The following is a 25269-nucleotide window of genomic DNA, read 5'->3' as shown; positions in this document are numbered from 1 at the left end:
CAATTATAAGTAAAGCTGCTACAAACATTAGTGTGTATGTTTTTATGTGGAAAAAGTTTTCTTTTTTTTTCTTCTTTTTAAAAAATATTTATTTACTCATGAGAGACACACAGAGAGAGGCAGAGACACAGGCAGAAGAAGAAGCAGGCTTCATGCAGGGAGCCCGACATGGGACTCGATCCCGGGTCTCCAGGACCACGCCCTGGGCTGAAGGCAGACGCTAAACCACTGAGCCATCCAGGCTGCCTCTGGACAAAAGTTTTCAACCTGCTTGAGTAAATATCAAGGAGTACAATTACTGGATTGTGTGGTAAGACTATATTTAGTTGTGTAAGAAACTATCAAATGTCTTCCAGAGTGGCTGTACCATTTTGCATTCTTGCCAGCAATGAATGAGTTCTTGTTGCTCCATGTCCTTGTCAGCTTTTGGTGTTGTCAGTGTTTGGATTTTGGCCATTCTGAGTAGTGTGCAGTGGTATCTCATTGTTATTTTAATTTGTATTTCTCTAATGATATATAATGTTGAGCATCTTTTCATATGCTTATTTGCCTTCGGCATATCTTCTTTTGTGAGGTGTCTGTTCACGTCTTGGACTATGTCTTTAGTGGGTTGTTTGTTTTCTTATTCTTGGCTTTTAAGGGTTCTTTGTATATTTGGGATATTGGTCTTTTATTAGATATATTTTGCAAATATTTTCTCCCAGATTGAAGGTTTTCTTTTCATTTTCTTAACAGTATCTTTCTCAGAGCAGAGTTTTTAATTTTAGTAAAGTCTGATTTATCAATATTTTCTTTCATGGATTGTGCTTTGGTGTTGTATCTGTCCTCATGTTTTAATCTATCTTTCCTGTGGCCCGAGGGATAAATCACAGCACAGGACAGTGTAAACTAAAAGAGCAAGAGGATGGGAATTGACTCCTGGTCTTTTCCGTGTAGCAAAAGGCTCCCTCGTATGGATTACTGAACAATGTACCACAAATCATGAGTGGAAATTCCTACTGTAGGAGCCTGAGCTCTGCTTTCAGATACCCAAAGACACATCCCAAATGAGAAAGCAGGAGAGAAATTCAGTTACCAACTAGGTACGTTGAAACACTGCTAGCTTCATTTTACACTGCTTATACTCAGTTCCTCTGTGCTTCTCAGAGGTACAGAACCAATTCAGTATAGGGTTTCAGGAGACCCTGGCAGGTGCTGAGATGTAAATTCTTCAGGGGATGCAATAATATAGAAAGGAATCCTCTCACTGTCCACCTCTTCCCATAATTCCCCTTACAACAAAAGCTAATGCTTTCAGCTGAGAAGATATGAAAGAAGGGCTCACTGCCTCCTTGTCTTCTCTGCTTTCTTCCCATATCTCCTCCTCTACTGAGAGCTTCCCATGCAAGTTACCAGATACCTCTCAGCAGCCACATCTCTAGACCCTGGTATTCCTACAATGGTGGGTACCATCTTAATAACCATGATGGCTGCTTGGGCATGGGAAATGCCCAGACTGTGGACAGCCCTGCAGCCCTTGGGGGGACCCAGACTAACTAGCTCATGTATCAGTGTGGGTTGTCAGGAAAATCAGAGCCCCAATCATGAAAAAATCATTCCTATAATTTTGGCAAACTCAAGCTCTTTGGAGATAAAACCCCACTGGCATCCCAGTGCCAGTGTGATAGGCAGAATAATGCCCCTCCTCCTTGCCCACGATGTCACTGTCCTAATCCTTGGAACCTATGAATGTGTTGCCTTACGTAGCAAAAGAGGCTTTGTAGATGTGATTAAGGATTTTGAAATGGAAACGTTAGTCTGGATTATCGAGGTGGGCCCAATGTACCAACAGGTGTCCTTACAAGAGAAATAGGGAGGCAGTAGACAGACTCAAAGTGGGAGATGTGATGTCAAGCAGTTTGGAGTGATGAGTGTAAGAGAAGAATGAGTCAGGGAACATATCAGCCTGTAGAAGCCGGAAAAGACAAGGAAGTGAATTCTCCCCTAGAGGCTCCAAATGCACATAGCCCTGCTAAACCCATTTCAGACATCTGACCTCTGGAACTGTAAGGTAATGAATTTGTATTTTAAGCCACCAAGTTTGTGGTCATATGTTACAGAAGCCATAGGAAATGAACACATACAGGGACTATTTTGGGGCAGTTAGAAACCTTGGGAGACTTAGACCCCATTTCTCTTCATACTACCGGTTTTTGGAAGGGTCCCTTTCCCCTTTCTGACTCATCATCCAGCAAAAGGCGAATAGATATTCAGGAACTGGCAGGACAAGACAAGCCGATCTGTCAGTAAAGGCTTTAGCATTCATATCTTTTATTTAAATATTTATTTCATTATTTTTAAAAGTTTTCCATCCAAAGCACAGCTGTAACTGGAATCCAGCTGTCCTAGGCAATAGAAATATCAACTTGGGGTCTCCTGAGGATGGCGGATTATAGATTGCTAGAGTCAAAAAGAGATTGTCCAGTTCAACCCACCCACTTGACAGACGAGGAACTGTGGACTGGAACGAGGTGGGGTGTCTGGGGATGGGAAGGGTGAGCAGGTACCAGACAGATGGCATCAGCTGGGTACCTGGCCCCGCCCTGGTTCCTCCCATCATGGCTGCTGTTGGTACTGGCTCTCAGTGGCTGTGTAGAAGTCCTCCAGCACACTCTGGATATATTCAAAGGTGGGCCGCTCCTCAGGGCGGTTCTTCCAGCAGCGTGTCATAATGTTGTAGAGCTCCTCAGGGCAGTGCTCTGGTCGAGGCATCCGGTATCCGCGCTCCAGTGCCCGGATCACCTCAGGGTTTGACATCCCTGAGAAGGAGCCGTGGAATTAAAAAGGGAAGGATTGGGACAGGGAAACCCCAGGTGCCTCTCCAGCAACCATCACTTCCCACCTCCCCAGGGAGCTGAGCCCTTCCCACTATGAAAGCCAGGAACCCCGTCCCAGACTCTCCTACTAGGGCAGGAGCATGGCACCCAGTTTGGACCAATGAGAGCTGAGAAGCATTCTCCCAGGAGACTGCCAGGAAAAGTGTTCCTCCCTTGGAAGATACACCCTTCTTCTTTCCTACGACACTGAGAGACAACATGATCTTTGGAGCTGCGCAGCCTCCCAGGGAAGACCATCACAGACAAGCTAACCTAGAGTCCTGAGTGCTGTTGAGTGCCTGAAGCAGCCAGTCACCAATGCCAGACTCCTTGTCACGGAGACCAATCACTTGCCTATTGTTTCCACCACTCTTTATTATTTTGTTACTTATGGCCTAATGCTTCCTAATGGATATAGGTTCCATAACCCATTGCCTGGTTTTTACTGATGTACTCTCAAGACAAAACAGGAAGTCTATCTCAATGTCACTCTGTGAGTGGGACTATTTCCTTGTTCCATTGAAGTTTATGTGAGATATCCTTAAGAACAGTCTTCTAGGGTGACAGGCATTAAGGAGGGCAAGTGATGGGACGCCTGGGTGACTCAGTGGTTCAGTGTCTGCCTTTGGCTCAGCGCATGATCCTGGGGTCCTGGGATCAAGTCCTGCATCGGGCTCCCAATAGGGAGCCTGCTTCTCCCTCTACCTATGTCTCTGTCTCTGTCTCTCTCTCTCTCTGTATATCTCTCATGAATAAATAAAATCTTAAAAAAAAAAGGAGGACAAGTGATGAGATGAGCACTGGATGTTATACTATAATGTTGGCAAATCGAATTTAAATTAAAACATTAAAAATAAACACATGCACACATCTACATGTCTATGATGCCCAATTTTCTATTAACAGTCTAGAGATCCAAACTCATATATCCAAGTGCTTCCCTGAACATCTTTACTTGGATCTTTACAAGTCACCTCAATTTTAACAGGGCCAAAACAGAACTCTTGAATTTCTACCCCCAGACCATCACCCACCTGGCTGCTCAATTAAAACCAAGAGGATCAACCTTGATTCTTCTCTCTCTTTCTCTCTCTCTCACCTTCCATATCACCAAGTCACATTTTTACTTATTTTGAAACATAGTATCAATCCATCCACTTACCTCTGTCTCCATCACTTCTTCCTGTCCCACTGCTGCGACTGCTACCTTCTCCCCCAGCCCCCAATCCACTCCCATGCTGAATGAACCAAAGCTTCACTTAAAGATGGAAATCAGATGATGCCACTTCCCCTCCCATGGCTTCCATACACTTAGACTAACATCCACAGTCCACACTCTTCACCATGACCATGGGCCCTACAGATCTGGCCCCTGATGACCTCCTCGTTTACCATCTGCTCTCATTCCTTGTCTCCAGCTACCAGGCTTTCTTGCTTTTTCTTCAGGCACACTTCAAGGCCAAAGAGCTAGCAGTGCCTTCTACCTGGGATCTTTTCCCTAGTTCTTCACTAAGCTGTCTTTCAACTCAAATAGGACCTGCTCTGACAGGAGCGGGGAGCACCATAGGTGCTCCATTCACTCCCTCTCACACGCCCTGCTTCATTTTCTACTCAGCAGTGATCTCCAGTTGAGAATGTGTATGCATGTTCCTCCAGGCTAGAATGTGCTCATCTCACTATATCCTCCATGCATAACACACAGGAGAAATCTGATAATAATGATGAATGAACCAACTATCTATGCCTTTTATTTCTAATCTTCACAACCACTTCTGCAAAGTAGATAGCATTACCCATATTTTTAAAGGTGAAGACGCTAGGGTAGGAGAAGTGAAGTGAATTTCTCAAAGTGTGATTGTTGATGGGGCAAGATTCAAATTCAGGATGGTTTATATACAAAGTCAAGGATCTGCCTTTCTCCTTCTCCCCAGTGTTCTGGCTATAGATACCCAAGAGACATCTCAACCAGAAAGGAACAGAGAATAACATTATTTATGGAGTCTCAGGCAATCTACATACACATTGGGTATATCTTTGTACCTACATGGTCTACTCAGCATAGGGTGTTGCCCATAGGCATGGCAATAAATTCATCCATTCAACAAGTAGTTATTAAGCACCCACCATGTGCCAAGCACAGAGGTGGGCAGTGCACATATACTAGTGAGGAATATAGACATGATTCCTGGCCTCATAGAGCTCAGTGTCCTGTGGGAAAAATATTAAACAAATACTACTTATCAATTGCAATGAATGCTATGAATGAGACTGTATGGGGTCTTATGAATGAGAAGCGGGGGATGTATGATACTTTAGATGACTGCCTGGTGGGGTACAGAATGAGATGAAGCTGGAGAAATAGGCAGGGGCTGGATCATCCAGGACCTGCAGGCCATAATTAGAAGTTTGAGATTATGTCCCAATTATGGTGGGAGACCATTAAAGAGAGGTAGAGAAGGGACAAGATCTGTTTCACAATCCTAGAAGGATCCTTCTGGCCTCAGGAGAGAATGGCCTATGGGGGAGAAGGGAGAAAGCAGGGAGACTGCATAGGAGGCCACCACACCATCAAGGTTGGAGATGATATCGGCCTGAATGAGAGTGGAGGCAGTGGAATTAGAAGTAAGCCTGTATTTTGGAGTCAAGTGGCCAGAACCTTGGGATTGTTTCGATGTAGTAAGGGGTGAGAGAAAAGGAAGGGCCAAGCAAGCCCCCAGATTTTCAGCTTAAGAAACCCGGTGGGGGAGCCTGGGTGGCTCAGTTGGTTAAGCATCTGCCGTCAGCTCAGGTCATGATCCCAGGATCCTGGGATGGAGCCCCACATAAGGCTCCCTGCTCAGTGGGGAGCCTGATTCTCCCTCCCTCTTTCTCTCTGATGCTCCTCTCTGCTCTCTCTCTCTGTCAAATAAATAAATAAAATCTTAAAATAAAAAAAAGAAACTAAGTGGATGGTGGTACCTTTAACTGAGATGGGGCAGGTGTGGGGTGGTTGAGGGCAAGGATCAAGAACTGTCTGAATGGACACACTGACAACAGAAGAGACCCAGGTTGGACCATGGAAGCAGCTACCAGCTGATGCCCCCTTCACTACCTGGGTAAGGGATCCGGCCGTAGGTGACGATCTCCATCAGCAGAACACCAAAGGACCAGACATCTGACTTGATGGTGAAAGAGCCAAAGTTGATAGCTTCAGGAGCTGTCCACTTGATGGGGAACTTGGCCCCTGTGGGGTTGGACAGGGCAGAGTCAGGAAGAGTCTGGGAACAGTCAGGCCTGGGTGTCTGCTAGGGTGAGGGAATAGATAGGACAGGGGCACAGCTGCTAACATTTGTCCTCAATCTGGTCTCCACAGAAGCAAGGGGTGTGTGTCTGAGGACAGGTGTCTAGTGTGGAGAGGAGTGGGCAGAGGGGTGCGTGCTGGGGGAGCTGACACTCCGTGCCACCTGGTTGATTCAGCCGATACCCCAGCGAACTACAGATTCTGAAGAGTAGAGTCCTTGAGGACTCATATAAATGGAATCATACAATATGCAGTCTTTGTCACTTAACATGATGTTCTGAAAGTTTTTCCACGGTCAGCACGTAGCTCAGTACTTCACCCCTTTCTTGTGGCCGAACAATATGCTCTTGTTTCTTCCACTTTTTTGGCTGTTATGAATCATTGCTATTCATACAAGAGTTTGCCTGTTTCTGAATTTTATAAAAGTGGAGCTGTCCAGCATCTGCTTTTTGGGGAGTCTGATCTCTTTCATTTCAATATTCTGTCCGTGAGAGCCAACCATTTTGTTACATGGGGCATTGGTTTGTAATTTTTCATTGCTGCGTCACATTATATTGCATGAATGCACCACAATTTATATATCTGTTCCACTACTCATGGATATTTGGATTCTTCCCGGTTTTTGTCTATTATGCATAAAGTTGCTCTCACCCTTAATTTCAACATGTGCTTGGCGAACTCGGTCTAGAATTGATCAGAGTCTATGGGCCAGGACACTCTATCCAGAAGGAATCCATCAAGCTTAATAACACACAGCTAATATGGAGACAGACACATATCTTAACTGTCAACTCTCACAACTCATCCAGGTGGGTCCTCTGGGTCCCCTGGCAGTGCTCCCTACCTTCCCGAGCGGTGTATTCGTTGTCCTCGATGACACGCGCCAGGCCAAAGTCTGCAATCTTACACACCAGGGACGCAGAGACCAGGATGTTGGCGGCTCGGAGGTCTCGGTGAATGTAGTTCCTCTGCTCAATGAAGGCCATGCCTTCTGCAATCTCCCCCCCAAACAGAGACACCCTCATTTTCACATCTGGCTCAGCCCAAGATGGGTCCCACCCAAGAATACAAGAGGAGCATCCAAGTTTGAGAAAACAGGAAAATGTGTGTGCCAGCTTTCCCTTTCTTGTGGAAGGATCCTGCTGTCATTTCTCTATCCCCTCATCTAGGCTGGGGGGAATCTCAGGTCCTAGGCTCTTTAGGGGCTACTCTGAGGTTCCAAGACTTCCAGATACTACTTTGAGGAAAAAACAATGGCATGATTTCCTCAGGACCTAGACACACACACACACACACACACACACACACCAGAACACTATAAGATACTCTCATTCCCAACCCTCTTTCTGGGGGACGACCTAGGTTAACATCATATTCTGCTGTATCTCTTGTACTTCCTTCATCCTCAAGCCTGGGTAGGGAAAATTCATTTATTCATTCAACAAATATCTACTGAGTGCCTCATGGGTGCCAGACATATTATTTAAACAGGTGGTGAGCCAAGCAAGGCTCCTACAAGAAGTAGTAAATGCCATCAAGGATAAACCAGGATAGCAGGACATGAAGTGTAGAGGGCTGTTTTGGATTGAGTGGTCAGGGAAGGCTGCATTGAGGAGGTAAAATTTTAGCAAAGATCTGAGTGGTGATAATAATAAATGTATCAAATAAGAGCATTCCTGGCAGAGAGAACATCACGTGCAAAGGCCCGGAGGTAGGAATGAGTTTGGGTGTTCATGGAACAGGTGGCTGAGCAGAAGTTGGCCTAGGGAGATGGGGGCTAAGGTGAGGGAGGGGAGCTGAGGTTAAGAGGGAGGCTTCTGATTGTGATGAACCTTCTAGATTTGGAGAGGAGGTTGAAGGGATAGTATTCTGAGCACAATGGGAAGATGGTAGAAGTCCTTGAGCAGGAGTGTTGACATGGTCTGATGTATTTGAATGTCATCATGGCTGCTGAATGAATAATAGACTGTGTGGAGAATTCTTATTCACAAGGGGTGCCTGGAAGCCTCTGATGGAAAGATGTGGGGTATTTCCTTAGGGACCTTTTTCAAGGACTTGTTCATTAACCCTCATAAAGAGGCTTATAATTAACACCCAGACATCCAGAAAACAGCACTTATGGTTTACGAACTGGCCTTCGAGCTCCTCGAGACAGACGTTATCACAATCTCTGTTTTACCGAGGAGGTGTGGGGGGGGGGGGGACACTTTTTCCAGATCATCCCACCAGGAAAATTCCCAATGTCAGACTCCAACCAGTCTGCGAATTTTCAGGCTTTCTGCCTCATGTTGCCTCTAATTACTGCAGAACTCCAATGCTCTGGAGCTGGGTGCACCCCACCGGGGTGGCGGGGGGGGGGGGGGGGTGGGGAGTAGGGGGTAGGGTGGAGCCTGGTAAGACAAACCAAACACAAGGCTGCTCAAGGTGACAGGCGGGTGGTGCACTTGCGAGACGTGGCCAGCAGGGGGCACCCAATAGCTACCGGAACGGAGGTGTGAGGCTTCAGACTTTCTAACAAAAACTGGAGACTGATTTTGCTTTTGGAGTCGCAAGCCAGGGCGGAGAAGAGAGGTCTGGCCTGGGCAGGGGAGGGCGAAGGGCAGGGCGATTTAGCAGGCGTCCTCAAAGAGAGCAGCTAACAAGGGTATAATGTTAGTGGCAGACACTGTAGCTTAGTCATTTGTTACAAGATGATACCTGAGCTTAAAGAGCATTTGCTCTGCGCTTTGGGGGAGGTACTGTTGCTGTCAGCCATCCCAGGAGAGTCATCTACAGGCAAGAAGGCTGAATCCTAGAGAAATAACCGGTCCAAGTGGAGACCAGGAGTGGAACCCCGGCAGCCCCGCTCACAGTCTGTGCCCTGATCCATCACTCTACCTGGAGCTTTGGCCTTGGATTTGGCAGAGCAGGCACTAATGCTGCTGGTTTCCACTTTTTTAGTACCCGTGGGCAGATATTCACGTTATTGATTCTCGCAGGCCCTCAGTGGGGTAGGTGGGGTTAACCCAATTCAGGAGACTGCAGAGGATAATGCCCAAGTAGCTCTGGAGCTGGACCTGGGCTCTGGCTGAACTACTTCACTCCTCTGTACCTTACTTTTCTTCTCTGTAAAATGAGGACAACAATAGAACCTGCTTCTGAGGGGTCATGTGAAGATTAATCCTCTAAACCTACATCAAAGGTGTAGAACACTGGCACATAAGTATTCACTTCAGTCATGGCTATTAACGCTCCCTGTTGAAGAAGGTGGCATTCAGAGAGGTTAAGCAACTTGCTCAAAGCTACACAGGCGGAGCTGGGATCAAAACCAAAACTCGATGTGACTCCTGAGCCCCTACACTTTCACAGCGTTGCTTCTCAAGGGCTTGTTACCTGAATGGATGATGGAGAGGTTCACTGGGCTCAGGGGTTGGTCTGAGAACTAGGGTTTGATGAAGTGGTGACATTTCATGACCAGCGAGCAGGCTGCCATGATGTTGGGCATTAAAACTTGGGTTTGAAAAAAAAACAAAACAAAACTTGGGTTTCCTTCTGATGGTATCAGGGAACCACAGAATCAGAGCTGGAAGGGCCTCATGGGGGCTCTTCAAACTGAATCCTGCTGATACCTCAGGGTTTCCGGGGGAGTATGGGGGGCAAAGCAAAAAGCACTCTCTTCAATCAGAGCAGCTGTTTTGACCTAAATTTTAAAATATTCAGCTACTGTGTAAGATTTCATTTGACCAACAGAGTTATGGCTTTATAAAAGACTTTTGAACTTGAAAAGCACAAATGTGGTCTAATTTCCTCATTTGACAAATGAAGACACCAAAGCCCACACAGCACGTGGGTGACAGGACTGGGGCATATTCTACTGCACCACCTGCCTCTCTCAGACTGGAGGTTAAGCTCTGGTCCCCAGGTTGCCTTCTTGGTCTCCCTGGGCCCTCTGCTCCGGGACATACAGGGGCCAGGAACTTCTTTCCCTCCCTTGGCTTCTGTCTTCCCCTCTGTGAAGCAGGGAGAATGGCCTTGCCCAGCCTGACTCTCCCCCAACAACATTTCTGCCAGTTTGATGGTTATAATTTAGTTACAGGCCAGGCTATTGTTTCCCTAGGGATGTGGCCCATTCAAGTGAAAATGTCTTGATTTCCATATGCCTCTGGCATTTCAGATTCCAAAATTTAAAGCCTTTTTTAAATACCACTGGACATTCCCTCCTTCTCCTGGGATTTGCATACTCAAATGAGTTCTGCATTAGGGATCTCTAGAAGGCACCGCCTTAGGCCGTTTCCCTTAACACCCTCTTGGCTGCAAACTACACCCCTCTTATCTATGCCAGCCCCAGGTACCAGCTGCCCAGGCTCAGTTCTTTTGCTTTTCCCCATGGGTTTTGCACTGGCTGTTTCTTCCATCTAGAATATCCTCCTCTCTCCAATTCAGCTGCCTAACTTCCACTCATCCTTCAGGGTTCAGCCCAGAAGCCAGTTCCTCTGGGAAGCCTTCTTGGGTTGCTCCTGGACCAGGCTGAACACTCCAGCCATGTCCTCCCACAGCATCCCTTTCTTCTCCTGTTTTCCCACAGAGAGGAGAGGATGAGAGAGGACAGATGCGAAAAGCACTCAAGCCGGGGGTAAGAGGAGCTGAAGAGAGTGAGAGGAAGATGAGAGAGAAAATGGGATTTTAAGAAGTGTTCCTGGGGTTTGTATACATTATTTAATTTGCTGGATACTGCATCCTTCAACTACTGAGCCGGGACCACTTGCATAATGGGTGTCTTGGAGATTCAGTTGTCTAATGTCTATAAACTCTGGGAGGACAGAAATACTCTCCATTTCATTCACCGCTGGATCCCCTGACATCAACACAGTAATTTAGGCAAACTACTTCACCTCACTGGGCCTCAGTTTCCTCATCTATACTCAACTTCTTTTCGATGCCTTACTTTCCTATTCTGTAAAACGGGATGACAATTTCCTACCTGTGGGTGGACTGTTACATTGGTGACCCCCAATGGACTGTGCCTCCTGAGACTCATGCCCTTGTGCAGCCTCCTCCCACACTGACCTGGGGCTGGGCCATGGGCCATACTTTGGCCAATGAAACTAGCAAACATGATGGGAGCAGAAGATTCACAAGTACTTGCACATTAGGGCTTAGCCCCTGGGAACCCTCCCTCTTGGAACCTAGCTACCATGCTATAAAGAAGCTCTGGCTGGGGATCCCTGGGTGGCACAGCGGTTTAGCGCCTGCCTTTGGCCCAGGGCGCGATCCTGGAGACCCGGGATCGAATCCCACGTCGGGCTCCCGGTGCATGGAGCCTGCTTCTCCCTCTGCCTATGTCTCTGCCTCTCTCTCTCTCTCTCTCTCTCTCTCTCTGTGACTATCATAAATAAATTAAAAAAAAAAAAAGCTCTGGCTGGACTACTGAGTGATGAGGAGCCACAGGAGAGACACCCCATGGGATGAGCCACCGTGTTGGACATTCTAACCCAGGCAAGCTCTCAACAGAATGCATCCACACGAGTGACCTCAGTCTCATCACGTGGAGCAGAAGAGCCACCCAACCAACCCCAGTCAACACACAACATACAAGAAATAATACACTGCTGTTGTTTTAAGCTACTAAGCTTTGGAGGAATCTGTTACATAAGAATAAATAACAAAGGGGCATCTGGGTGGCTCAGTCAGTTAAACATCTGCCTTCAGCTCAGGTTGTGATCCCAGAGTCCTGGGATAGAGTCTGCTTCTCCTCTCCCTCTGCCCTCCCCTCCTTGTGTGCATGCTCTCTCAAATCAATAAATAAAATCTTAAAAAAAAAAAAAAAAAGAATAGATAATAAAAATCCCACTGTCTAGGGGATCCCTGGGTGGCGCAGCAGTTTGGCGCCTGCCTTTGGCCCAGGGCGCGATCCTGGAGACCCGGGATCGAATCCCACATCAGGCTCCCGGTGCATGGAGCCTGCTTCTCCCTCTGCCTGTGTCTCTGCCTCTCTCTCTCTCTCTCTGTGACTATCATAAATAAATAAATTTAAAAAAAAATTTTTTTTAAAAATCCCACTGTCTAAAGTTGATGTGAGGACCAAATGAGTTAATATCTGCAAGACACATACAAAAAAGTGGACATTTGACTCTTGAACAATGTAAGGGCTAGGGGTGCCAACCCCTGCACAGCGAAAAACCCACATATAACTTCTGATTCCCCCAAAACTTAACTACTAATACCCTAATGCTGATGAGAAGCCTCACCAATACCATAAGCAATTGATAAATATGTGTTTCGTATGTTATATGTATTACACTCCATATCCTTACCATAAAGTCAGCTAGAGAGGAGATGTTATTAAGGAAATCATAAGAAAGAGAACATACATTTAGAGTACTGTACTCTGTTCATAAAAAAAAAATCTGCTTATAGGTGGACCCATCACAGTCCTAACTCACGTTGTTTGAGGGTCAACTGTACACTCATATGGAGTGCTAAGCGCATGTTAGCTGTTACTGCTGGCACTATTATAGTGCCTGTCCAATAAACATGTGTTAAATAAATCATTGAATTCCTGTCCCCTCCCCACTGACATCCTCCTGTAGACTCTCACCTGGGCTGAGAAGTCAATGAGTTTTGGCAATGGCTGCTTGCTGCCCTCTGAACTTTTCAGGAAATCCAGCAGGCTTCCTATGGGGAGATGAGAAGCAACACATACTGCTCACACTGCTTTGGTCTATGGTTAAAATTGTTCAGAGTAATGGATTTTTTTAAGATTAATTAATTAATTAAATAATTAATCCATTCATGAGAGACACAGAGAGGCAGAGACATAGGCAGAGGGAGAAGCAGGCTCCATGCGGGGAGCCTAATGTGGGACTCGATCCGGGGACCCGGGGATCATGACCTGAGCAGATGCTCAACGACTGAGTCCACCCAGGTGTCCCCATAGTAATTTTTTTTTCATAGTAATGTATTTAAATAAAAGTCTTTGGGACGCCTGGGTGGCTCAGCAGTTGAGCATCTGCCTTTGGTTCAGGGAGTGATCCTGGAGTCCTGGAATCAAGTCCCACATCGGACTCCCTGCATGGAGCCTGCTTCTCCCTCTGCCTATGTCTCTGTCTCTCTCTGTGTGTCTCTCATGAATAAATAAATAAAATCTTAAAAACTAAAATAAGTAGGGACGCCTGAGTGTCTCAGCGGTTGAGCACCTGCCTTTGACTCGGCGTGATCCCGGATTCCCGGGTGTGAGTCCCACGTTGGGCCCCTTGCATGGAGCCTGCCTCTCCCTCTGCCTGTGTCTCTGCCTCTCTTTCTGTGTCTCTCATGAATAAATAAATAGAATATTTTTTTAAATAAGTAAGTAAATAAATAAATAAAAGTCTTTATTTACCAGTCCTAGTGTTTGTGAACTAGAATTTGAGTGTTTTAAAAATGACTTGGTGATTACTAGATAGGGGGTAATCACAATTTCTTTGACCGAGATCACTTTCTAAGTCTGGATGGCTGACTGGGGCCGTGCTTTCACAGCGCTGGAAGAACTGTGTATTTAGAACACCGAAAGCGTTTTTGAGATTTCAGAATTGCACCAAATGAGGTTGTGTGAGATGTTTGTGTTCATCAAAAAATGGGCAAGGATTGAAGATGGATGTGAAGTGGTGGCCAAAAAAAAAATCCCTTGGAAACCTTGGATTGTGGGCTGGCAGGGTGGGGGAAGCTCAAAACAAATGCTTTGCCAACTCTTAATTCCAGGGCATGGGTCTACCCCAGGAAGACAGCTTGTGAGGCAGGAAGCTGCCCCAAGCTTTGAAGGCTTATCGTGAGCCCATAGGCCTCTTCTACCTTCACCCAGTGGGGTTCTGGCCCCATTGCCCTCTCTTGTAATCCCATGAGCTCCCCTTCCCCTGGCATCCCCTTTATGGTTTCACCCCGTTAACCAGGAGGGCTGGGCCATTGCTTGTGAAGGCCCAAGTACTCAAGTTCAGTGGGTACTTGCTAGAAGGGCCCCTGGCCAGACTGAGGCATCTGGAGGGCAAGAACCATGTCAGGGTCACCTTTGAGTCTGCAGGTGACTAGTATGAGCCACAGCCCGCCCTCAGCCCCCAGAGTGCAGCACCTTTGGCCATGAACTCAGTGATGATGTAGATGGGTTCCTCTGTGACTACCGCGTGCAGCTTCACCAGCTTGTCATGCTGCAGAGTCTTCATCAGGTTGGCCTCTGCCAGGAAGGCCTCCACAGACATGCTCCCTGGCTTCATCGTCTTCACGGCCACCTTGGTGTGCTTGTTGTAGGTGGCTGGAACAGGAGAGGGGACAGGTGGTCAGAACCCTCTGCTCCTTCCCCCAGCCCTGGAAGGCCCAGCCACAGACCTGCTTCCTCTGGGACACCTTCCCTGCTCCTCTCAGCCCTCAGAGAGGGAAAAGGAGATGCAGGCTTCGGCCTTGGAAAGATGTAGGTCAGAAGTCTGGTTCACCACTTCCTAGCTCTGTGCCCTTGGGCAAGTCACTTAACTTCTCTGAACTGTGATTTCCTCATCTGCAAAGTGGAAATGATCAGCACTGCCTTTCCAGAAACTATTGTAGGAATTAAAGAATAAACTCAAAACATCACTCAGATTGTTACCTGCGTGCACACACATGCACACACACACCACCTTTGTTTGTCACTTACTGATATACACACATACCATCTCTGCTTAAAATATTTTAATCTTAACACTGCCCTCAATGAAATGACCAGTCTCACCATGGTCCACAAGGCCCTGTAGGATTTGGCCTCACCCACCTTGCCAGCCTCATCCACCAAACTCCCCCTTGCCTTTTGTGCACCAGTCAGCCTGCCTATTAATCAATCTCAAGCACCCAGATCCTGCTCCTAGCACAGGGACTCAACCCAACCCACCCCTGGTTCATCTTGTTGCTCTTGTAAATCTCTTAATTATTTTTGCTTCCATTTTTGCCTTGGCTGCCAGGAAACTTAAATCTAGATTTGGGGTCTTCCTGTAGTGAGAAGCTAAGGCCTAATATAATATAATATAATTATATAATATTTTTACATAATATATAATTATTTACATAATTATATAATATTTTTGGTTTTCCAACCTTATCACTCAGATCCATTTTGCATGCTTCACTATACTTTCTTTGCCACATTCTCTTATTCAATGCTTGGCACACAGCAAGGTCTTGGTAAATGTAGTTGAAACGAGTGGATTTTAAACAGATTTTTTCTGGCTGAATTGTTTGCATCTCTGTAAATTGTCTTCGCTCCCATGTGAAACATGGTGGAATGCATCAGGCCCTGGGCCAGGCACTGCATCTCCCCCACATTCTGCAAAGCAGGCATCATTGTTCTCAAGTTATTAGGAGCAGGACAGCAGGGATGGCCCGTGCCTTTTGGGTACCCCACAATGCCCTAGCATGGTCCTGGGTACATGACGGGTGCTCAGAGCTGCTTACTCATCTGTTGCCAACATCAACTTGCCTGGAAATCTCCAAACTACATTTCCCTACTCTTAGTTTTCTTCATCCTAAGAGGTCTCTGATTATCTCAACCAAACTGGTGGGCCACCCCAGCTCCATACAAGGGAGAAGGAGCAGATCCCTCACCCAGGACTCCTCCTTCCCAGAAGGAAGATCTGGAGCCCAACAAGCCTGGCCTCAAAGGCAAATCAGTGTTTGCATAGCAGGACAATGTGATTACTATCAGAGGAATTGCTCCTTTATGGTTATTCAAATCTCCCCTTCTACCCTGGGTGGCATCCCCACTTTGCCTCAGGCTGTTCCTGAAAGCAAAGACCTCCCTCATCCCATCCTCCCACCACCCTCTGGCCCTGGGTCCTTACCCATCCACACTTCCCCAAACTGCCCAGCTCCGAGTTTCTTCTCCAGCTTGAGAGATTCCCGGGGGATCTCCCAGGCATCTTTCTCCCATGGCTTCTGGGGCTTGGAGGACACGCAGGGCACTGTCAGCTTCTGGCAGAGTCCATCACTCCCCTCTGGAACAGAGCTCCTGGTCAGTCGAGGGCAGCCAACCAGAGGCTTCCTCTCGGAGGCCTCCCTGCCCCGTCCACTGCCCGGGGCCAATGTTCCAATGGATTGCCACCACTGGGGACAAGAGCACAGAGCATGATGACATGCCACCTCAACCCTCCTGCTCAATAGGCCTAAGACTTCAGGAAAATCAAAGCAACTCTTTGGGGTGGGTCAGGAAGAGCTCAGCAGGCTCCAGAGGCTGCAGCACACCTCACCCTTCACTAGGATTCCGGGGAGACAGGTCCCCACCCTAGTTATGATGCATCCTGGGCAGGACTCACTCTTGTAGTGGGCCACCAGCTCCTGCAGGCTATTGAAGGTGCTCCGTGGGGAGATGTAGAAGCCTCCGCTGTCCAGGGTCCGGATCTTGTAATGTTTCACCGAGTCCCTGTGCTGGGGGTCGTAGTCTCGCACAGACAAAGAGTAGCTTCCTGTAATGGCCGGAGGGAAACCCCTCAGTTGTGGGATCTCAGAGCCCTGCCACCTCATGTCAGCATCCTGACACCTGCTCCTGGCACCCCTGAAAGGCCCCTGCTGGCACCGTGTGAGCCCCCAGGCAGCGGGGACAGGGTAATAGTGGGTTGTGGAGTCCGGCTGTCCGGGCTCTCGTCCAGCCTCCTCCATGTCCAGCTGTGAGGCTCTGAACTAGTGATTCTGTCACCACTTTGTGCCTCGACTTCCTTATCTGTATGATGGGCTTGGTCAGCATATCTCCGTATCTCCTCACATTACCTGATGATTAAAAGAAGTAATGCTCTAAAGCACTCAGAGTGTGAACACTCAAGCAAATGTTGGCCTCAATCAGCGTCTTCATTATCTCGATCTATCTATCATCTGTTGCAAAGGCCAACACACCACATCAGATCCGCAAATAGGTTACTCAGAAACAATGGAACAAACAAAAAGATCTGCAGCAACAACAAAATGCGGTCTGATTCTGGAAATGTAAACAACAAAATGTCAACAGTAGTGGTGGTAGGCTGAATTAATGGCCCCCCCAAATGGCCGTGTCCTCATTGCTGGCACTTAGGACTTTGTTAGCTTACACGGTTAAAGGACTTGGGGGATGTAATCCCGTTAAGGGTCTGGAGATGGGGAGGTTATTGTGGATTGTCCAGGTGGGCCTGATGGAATCACAAGGGTCCTTATAAGAGGAGGTGGGAAGGTCAAAGTCAATAGGAGGGGACAGCCCGGGTGGCTCAGCAGTTTAGCACCGCCTTCAGCCCAGGGCATGATCCTGGAGACCTGGGATTGAGTCCCACGTCGGGTTCCCTGCATGGAGCCTACTTCTCCCTCTGCCTGTGTCTCTGCCGCTCTCTCTCTCTCTCTCTCTCTCTCATTAATAAATAAATAAATCTTAAAAAAAAAAAGTCAATAGGAGGATAGGTGAAGATGGAAACACAAGGTTAGAGGGATGTGAAAAAGGGGCCATGAGCCAAGGAATGCCGGTGGCCTCTAAAGCTGACGAAGGCAAGGAATCGGATTATTTCCTGAAGCCTCTAGAAGGAACCAGCTCTTTGGACACCTTGACTTGAGCCTAGTGAGATTTCAGACTTCTGATCTCCAGAACGTAAGATAATAAATTTATCTTGTTCTAAGCCATGAAGTTTGTGGTAATTTGATAGCAGCAATAAGCATGTAATGTGTATGACATCACATAGATCAGAAACACACAAGTGTTTTAGTGGGGGACCATGCTTCTGCCATTTGCAAGCTGTGTGTCCTTGGGCAAGCTATTAGCCTCTCTGGCTCTCAGTTTGCTCTGTGTGCAATGTGTGCTCTATGTCACAGGCTTTTGGGGAGGCTTAAATTGTTGCATGGATAACAAATGACCATACATGCCAGCCACTGTTCTAAGAACTTCAACCACATAAACTGAGTGCATATGAATAGTGATCACTCTAATGAATTATAATTATATGAATATAATGAATTATGTTATTCATTATAATGAATTAATAACCCCACAAGGTAGACATTTTAGATCACCATCATTTTACAGGCAAGGAGACCGAGGTCCAAGCAGATAAGCTAACTCACTTGCAGTCATGCAGTTGCGAAGTGGCAGAGTCAGAATTCAAACCCAGGAAGCTGGCTCCGGGCCCCACTCTTTGCCACTCTGCTTGGCCAAGATGAGGCTGGCTTGGCTGACACTAGATGGGGTGGGGAGGAACCCAAGAAGCTCTGGGATGGGATTCAGGGCACTTGTGGTGCCAGTTTTATTAAATTGGCTCTACTGGCCCCTCTGCTCCACTTCTAAGGAGCTGTGAGAGTGAACCAGGCTGACTTTCCTGCCCTGCAGGTCTGGGGGGGTGGGGTGGGGGGAGTGGGGGTCTGCGTTTCTTTGGCTTCCCTGTCCCTATCTGCAGGATGGACCAGCCTAGTCAACCCCCCAGCTATCCTGGGAGTAGCTGGAGAGTAGAAGCCGGGGCCTGTGTGTACAGCTTTGTCTTTTTGCCCTATTTCCCTTGCCCTGAGGCTTGAAAGGGGACTTGTTGGGTGGGAGCAAATAAAGTCTAAATATTCACTGGCTTGAAACATTGGTTGTGAGTGGCATTATCTTATCACGTTCAGGCTTGGTCAATTTGGGTATCTAGGGGTAGAGTAGAAGGCCACACAGATGCCTTTGATGGACGTCCGCAAGACTGTTTGCTCAGGGTACTGTGAGGTCACACTTTATACAATTTACTTGATTGATTGGAAGCAAGCAGCTTTGAGACTAAATGTATTAGAAAAGATGCACTCCATGTGTGAAGTCCGAAATCCCAAGACTCCTTATTGACATCCTTTCCTTTGGGAAAATTAGCCTCAACTGATGCGAGTTTGAGTTATGTTATGTTTGGGGGGTACTGTTCTTGCTTCCTGTGCACCAACTTGGCAGAAAGCCACCTTCCCAGCACAGGAATTTCAGGAAATAGTTTGCCAACATCAAAACATCCAAAAAACATCAAAAGAGCCAGTTGAAGCAGAGTCTTCCAGGAGGCTGGCCTGGGGCTCTTCTTGCCGCCTGGTCTACCCTCTCCTTATGGGAGGAGGGAGATCAGGTTTGCGGACAAGATCTATTGTGATGAGTATTTTAAGTAATACAAGCTACTGAAGATCAAGCTTCAACAGAATATTAGTTTTGGGGGTCCATGACCCCTTGGGCCTGCTTCCAGGGACCCAGCCAGGAACTACAGAGGCTGAGAAGACCCAAACCAGGCTCCAGCAAAGGGCAGGAGAAAACTTGACTGTCTGGTGCCTGGGGGAGTCACTCAGCACCCCCCTGCCCCAGGGCATTTACAGAGGGAGAGTGGTGGCCAGTCATGCTCAGGGTACCCCTGCAGGGCAGGGCAGGGTGGGGAGGGCTGGCGTCACCTTTGGTGGTCTCGCTGTCCCGAATCATGAAGGAGCCCAACACGTTGCCGGGGGCCAGGAGTTGGCGCTCTGCATCCTTCCGGCTGATGCCCTTGAAGAACCACCTGGTGGAAAGGGGCAGGAGTAGCATGTGAACCCAGGGTAGGCGGTCCTGGCACGGAGATACCAAGAACCTGGCTTCCCGCAGCATGGATTTTCCCACAAGATCCTTTGGGAAAAAGAACCATTCTTTTGATATCAAAACAGACATTTTACCAAGAGTGAAGCCAGTTTGCTGAGATGGAAACTTATGCAGTTTGGGGAGCTTTCTTTAAGAAAAATACCAAAATACCAAAGGAAAGAGGTCCCCCAAAACTCTTTGAAAAGAAAAGGAAAAACTTTTTTTCGAAAAAAAGAACACAGTATTACAAATACAAAATGCCCATGGGTCATTCCAATGCCACCCAATGTGAAGTATATGGTGATGGATAGAAAAACTGGTAAGATAGGGCAGCCCGGGTGGCTCAGCGGTTTAGCGTTGCCTTCAGCCCAGGGCGTGATCCTGGAGACCCGGGATCGAGTCCCACATCAGGCTCCCTGCATGGAGCCTGCTTCTCCCTCTGCATGTGTCTCTGCCTCTCTCTCTCTCTCTCTCTCTCTCTCTCTCTGTATCTCTCACGAATAAATAAATAAAATCTTTAAAAAAGAAAAACTGGTAAGATAGAGCAGTCTTAACCAACTGTGGTCAAAATCTTGCTTTTGCAAATTTCACAGGCGTACATGACCATCCTCTCAGGGTCTCAGGTCCATGTGAGTGGGGAGGCTGAGGTTCGTAAACTTTACAATGTATCCTCTTCTGTGTGTGCAAAGTTGGATATAAAGTCAACATGAATTTTCACGCTAAAATGTGAGGTTTCAAAGAATTTTATACTTGGGGCCATATCCTTGGACCTTTTTGTTTTTCTCTCTGGATATTTGGGATATTGAGTAGAAAAAGTCCAAGCAGCAGCATCAATAGGAGTCAAATCCATTCCTATCCTCAGCTGGGTGAGGAGTAGTTTGTGTGCTGTAATGGAAAAACGTTCCAGACCCAAGGTCAGCTAGCCTTGCATCTGCCACAGATCTGCTGTGTGACTTTGAGCAAGTCGCTTTCCCTCTCTGGGCCTCTGCTTCCTCTGTATCAACTGGGGAAGAAAGACAGCTAACATTCATCAAGTTCTTGTTATCTACCCAACAACTACATGGAAATCATGGTCCTGATTATCCCCATTTTATAGATGAGGAAGCTGAGGAAAGGAGAGAGCAAGTTACTTGACTGGCGTCATAACAGCTGGTAAGTGGTGGAGGCAAGATTCAACTTCAGGCAGTCTAACTCTGGAGCCCACACTCTTAGTCACCATGTGACACTGCCTACTTGCCTTCTTTGCTTTCATCTGTGAACTGCGTCGTGCTGTGTGAAATATTCAAGCAATGTAACAGGGTACCTGGTAAGAACCATCTTCCTGGCAATCCCACCCTTGGGAAGTTATCTCAGGGATCTTGCATAAGGAAGAAATGACAGATACACCGGAGAGTCACTATAGCCCAAGACTGGAAGCGGTTTCAGTGACCGCTAGTTGGGGACGATAGGACATCTACATGATGGACACTGCAGCTGTAGAAGGAAGGAGGCCACTCTAGGTGCTTCATGTAAAATCTGGACAGAAGGTGCGGAATGCCATGTGTAGTATCTGCTACTGGTGTAAAATAAAGGGAGATACATGTATTTTCTCACACAAGTATGAAGCATTTGGGAAGACTCATAAGGAACTGGTTGCCTCTAGGGAGAAGTGGCTAGGTGGGGACAGGGTGGAAGGAAGACTTTTCACTCTTTATTCTATATCCTTCCCCACCCTTTGCATTTTGAAACATTTGAAGTATTGTCTATTTCAAGGAGGGGGAGAACATAAGATCCCCACCCCCCTGCCCCGGCTTCCCAATGCCCTGACTCCCCTCCCCAAAGGCACCCTCTCTGTTGGTGGTTTCTTGATGCAGACACAAGAACCTGTGAGTGCATTCTGCAAGCCTGATATGTCTATATTCATGTCAGTGGTTCTCCAGGTGAGTCCCTGGACCTGTAGCAGCCTCCCCTGAGAACTTATTAGAAATGCAAATTCTGAATCAGACAGTTGCAGAGCAGGGCTAAGAAATCAGCCTTTTAACCAGCCCTCCAGGTGATGCTGACGCACTCAAGTCTGAGAACCACCATTTAGGTTATCCCCTTTTGTTCGCAAATGATAACCCATCATACATGTCTGTACCCTGCCTTTTGCACACAGCAAGTTTGTCGCCTTTGGGGAGTACCATCCAGATGGCGCCTCCTCTCAGGCTGCGGGGAGAGGTGTGGTGCAAGGATTCTGTGTGTGTTGAGATCCTGGAATCTGGGAGCAGAGCCCTGGGGTGGCCCCAGACACAAGGGTCAGTGGTAGGACAGGGGAGACTTTTCACAGCACTTTGTGTACCCTGTGCACTAAGAAGGGCATGACTGTAAGATGGGAAAAGCCCAAACATTTTCATTTTTAATTAGGTCGGCATTTCAAACCCTCAATACCATCTAGCCATACCATCTAGCCGGAGGGAGGAGGCAGGGGATATAAAACTCTAGGGACTGCCATGTCTTAACTTTTTGAATGGCTGGCTCTGAATGAGACCTGTCGTCGCCCTGCAGCATGGCCATTGTTTTACTTGCCACTCACCACCATGCTGTGAGCCTCTCCAGGGAGGAACCCTGTCTGAGTCACCTCGTGTCCCTAGAACAGGGCTGCTGGATGCTCAACAAATGTCTGTTGGATGGTGGGATGGATGCACACACGCCGTATAACTGTGTCTTCAGAGTCAAGCTAGACATGGAGAAGAACCTGCAGCCTAGCCCTCTGGGTTACAGGGAGCTCTATGAGGGCTGGGGTGTGCTGTGTCTTTTTGGTTCTTGCAGCTGCCTCTCGGGCACTGGTGCCATGCAGGCACATATTTACACTGAACCAAATGAGGGATGACTGACCAGGTGCGGGCAGCCTTGCCTCTCAGAAGTCCCTCTTTGGCATGACTTCAGTCAACAAGTATTTATTGAGCACCTACTGCATGCCAGCCTGTGCTGAGGATACACTTGCAGACAGACAAGGTCTCTGTCCTCAAATGCTCCCATCTAGTGGGGGAGGCAGACAGTGAACATGTGAGCAACCACAGAAACAAGATTGCTTTTGCTAGCGAGAAGTGTGCAGAAGGGAATAAAACAGGTCTCCCTGGGAGGCAGAGTCCCAGAGGGGATCTGCTTTAGACAGCGTGGTTGAGGAAGGCCTCTTTGAGACCTGAAGGGTGAGAAGGAGCCAGGCAAGTAGAGATCCCTAGGAAGAGTGTGTCAGGCAGGGGAGATAGTAAGTGTAAAAGCCCCGAGGCAGGAACAAACCTGATTTTGCTCATACTTCCTTCTGTAGGGCAAGAAAAATGGAATACTTACTCCTCTGTCTCCAGAGAGTCAACGCGGGCGACGTAGTTGCTTGGGATGTAGCCTTCTTTCCGGGTGGCCAGTGATCGAGCCTTCCACCACTCCCCAGACCTGAGGACAGGAAGTGAGCAAAGGAGTCAGGAAGCAGAGAGATTCCCCTGGTTCTTCTTGGGTCCCCCAGCCTTGGCCTAGGATACCCCCCAACCCCAGGAAGCTGATAGGGTAAAGGGCAGGGTCACCACTGCCTGGGCCCCCAGCATGCACTCCACAGTTAGGGTAGGGATCTTTACCACAGTCCCCACTGTGCATCTGAGGGTCTAGAATCAAGCCTGGTTCCTGCATTCACAGCCCACAGCCCTAGGTCCCTGGCCCCACTCTTTCCCCCTGGACTTGCAGGGGTCCGTACTTAGGGCATGGGGCCCTGTGCCCATGGAAGACTCATTGTGGGCCAAGAGCCACAGGGAGTGGTCTGACCAAGCATAACCACTCCCATTCTTGAGCTCCAGCACACAATGACACTACACCCACTGATGGTGCAGAATATAGGGGACTGGAGGTAGCAAACTCAGATCCAGAGATTTCTGAATGCAAAGGTATCTCAGGAGGGTCTGGTCCATACACCTGTAGCTTAATTACAGGAGCCTGAGAAAGGCTTCCCTGAAAAAGCACTTTCACCGGTTCATTGTTGCCTGGATGTACACCACTAGTAAGCACACAAGCTCCTTTGTGTACTTACTCTTATCCAGGTTAACCAAACCCTTCATCCTCTATTATTATCAGGTTTTTATCAGCCGTTATACTCCCTAATATAAGATAGCTCAGGTTCTTTACTGAAACACAAAAGAGAGCATGATTGAGTATTGAAGGTAGCTATGCCTTAGAAGTGGGATAGAGAGACTCACTCTTCCAGGACCACCATCTGATCTCCCTTCTGGAAACTGAGGTCTTCATGGTGAATGGCCTCATAATCATACAGGGCGATCACAATTATGTCATCAGGACCTGTTGGAAGAGAGATACATGGGATGGTGAGGCTTTATCTGAGCACTACCACAACCCTGAGTGTTTCCTATCCCAACAACTGGCACCCAGCCCTGGACCCACTGACATGTCTGTCTCATGGTATAAGTCCTAGACAGTGTAATAGAAACAAAATAGTTTGCACAAAATACTTTGGGAGCAAGTTAAAGGGTTTGCAAGGGTGGTTTTGACTGTTTGGGATTTTTGCCTTAAACTCTGAGAACCCAACCTAATCCTCTACTTAACACAAGACTCCACCACATATTTGTCAGATACATACCTTCCTTGGACCCTGGTAGGTTGTCGTTACTGTGATCAGGACGCTGTGGGGAAGAAATGAGAGAAGGGGATGAATCTGATACTGTGTGGGGAGCTACAGAAGGTCTGTGTCAAAAAGGATACCCAAGAGTATCTCATCCCAGCTCTGTGTATCAAGGGAGGAAGACCCAAGAGGGTTGGGGATATATGGGAGGTCACAGCGCACATCAGGGGCACCATAAGGATCCAGGTGTCTTGGGTTGTAGCTTTGGCCTTGGACATCCTGGGGGACACTGGCTTGTCTCCCTCCTTGACATATGGAGAAGGGGTTGGTCCAGATCAGTGTTTTCTAAGATATGTTTGAAGAAACTGTAGGTCTACCAACACATCCCATGCATAAAGGCTCCATTATGTGTATGAAAGGATCTAAGTGTTCATCCAGAGGGGAACTGGCTTCTTTCCCTTGGCACTCTCACCATGGTGCTCTAAACAGCCCTCAGGGAGATGGAACTTCATTCTATGCTCAACTAGGTCTTAAAAATACATTGTTGAGTGAACAAAGCTAGTTCTTCTGAATGAGAAACATGATATATTTATAGAGATCATGTACACACACATACATTCGGTGGACATATACTGTATATGTGTGAGTGTAAATTCTTGGAAACAAGTTTGCAAGGATCCACACTGACACCACAAGAGTTGATGCCTCTGGGGAGGGATGTGATACCACTGGGGAGGGGGACATAGGTCAGAAGAAACTGTAGCTTTAACTGTTATTTATGATTTTTCTTTTTCAAGGGCAATGTGTTTGTGTCTCACACAACTAAACTTAGAAAAACAAGTGTGGGAAACTATGACAGGTATGTCTTTTTAAGGGGAGACCCATAAAGCCCATCAAGATTCACAAAGCTTTGAGGACTCCCACAGGGAAGGAGCCTGTTTTGCCCCATGTTTTGTAAACTGATTTGGCCTGGGAACCCTTTCTCTGAAGAACACTTACTAACTTACCACTGAACTAATGCCCTGTAGGAGAA

At 47.5% G+C, this 25269-nt stretch overlaps 1 protein-coding gene across 3 annotated transcripts in view; it reads right to left on the bottom strand.

The window, feature by feature from the left end:
• Positions 1–2293: 2293 nt before the first annotated feature.
• HCK (HCK proto-oncogene, Src family tyrosine kinase) overlaps positions 2294–25269 on the bottom strand; it is a 40300-nt gene continuing 17324 nt past the window's right edge. The window contains exons 3-13 of one of the 3 annotated variants that reach the window (XM_025469670.3): positions 24255–24297; positions 23857–23956; positions 22967–23065; positions 19495–19598; positions 16419–16568; positions 15948–16100; positions 14216–14395; positions 12713–12789; positions 6980–7133; positions 5947–6078; positions 2294–2798 (exon numbers count right to left, since the gene is read on the bottom strand). In XM_025469670.3, the coding sequence (XP_025325455.1) occupies positions 2596–2798; positions 5947–6078; positions 6980–7133; positions 12713–12789; positions 14216–14395; positions 15948–16100; positions 16419–16568; positions 19495–19598; positions 22967–23065; positions 23857–23956; positions 24255–24297 (1395 nt within the window). In that variant the 3' untranslated portion in view covers positions 2294–2595. The remainder of the gene's footprint in view (positions 2799–5946; positions 6079–6979; positions 7134–12712; positions 12790–14215; positions 14396–15947; positions 16101–16418; positions 16569–19494; positions 19599–22966; positions 23066–23856; positions 23957–24254; positions 24298–25269) is intronic. The other 2 variants (XM_035705671.2, XM_025469669.3) reach the window with 2 other exon arrangements.

This window comes from Canis lupus, chromosome 24 (genome assembly GCF_003254725.2).
Source record: "Canis lupus dingo isolate Sandy chromosome 24, ASM325472v2, whole genome shotgun sequence".
NCBI lineage: Eukaryota > Metazoa > Chordata > Mammalia > Carnivora > Canidae > Canis > Canis lupus.
Note: the sequence above shows the minus strand (reverse complement) of the source record. Positions and strands in the feature narration are given on the sequence as shown.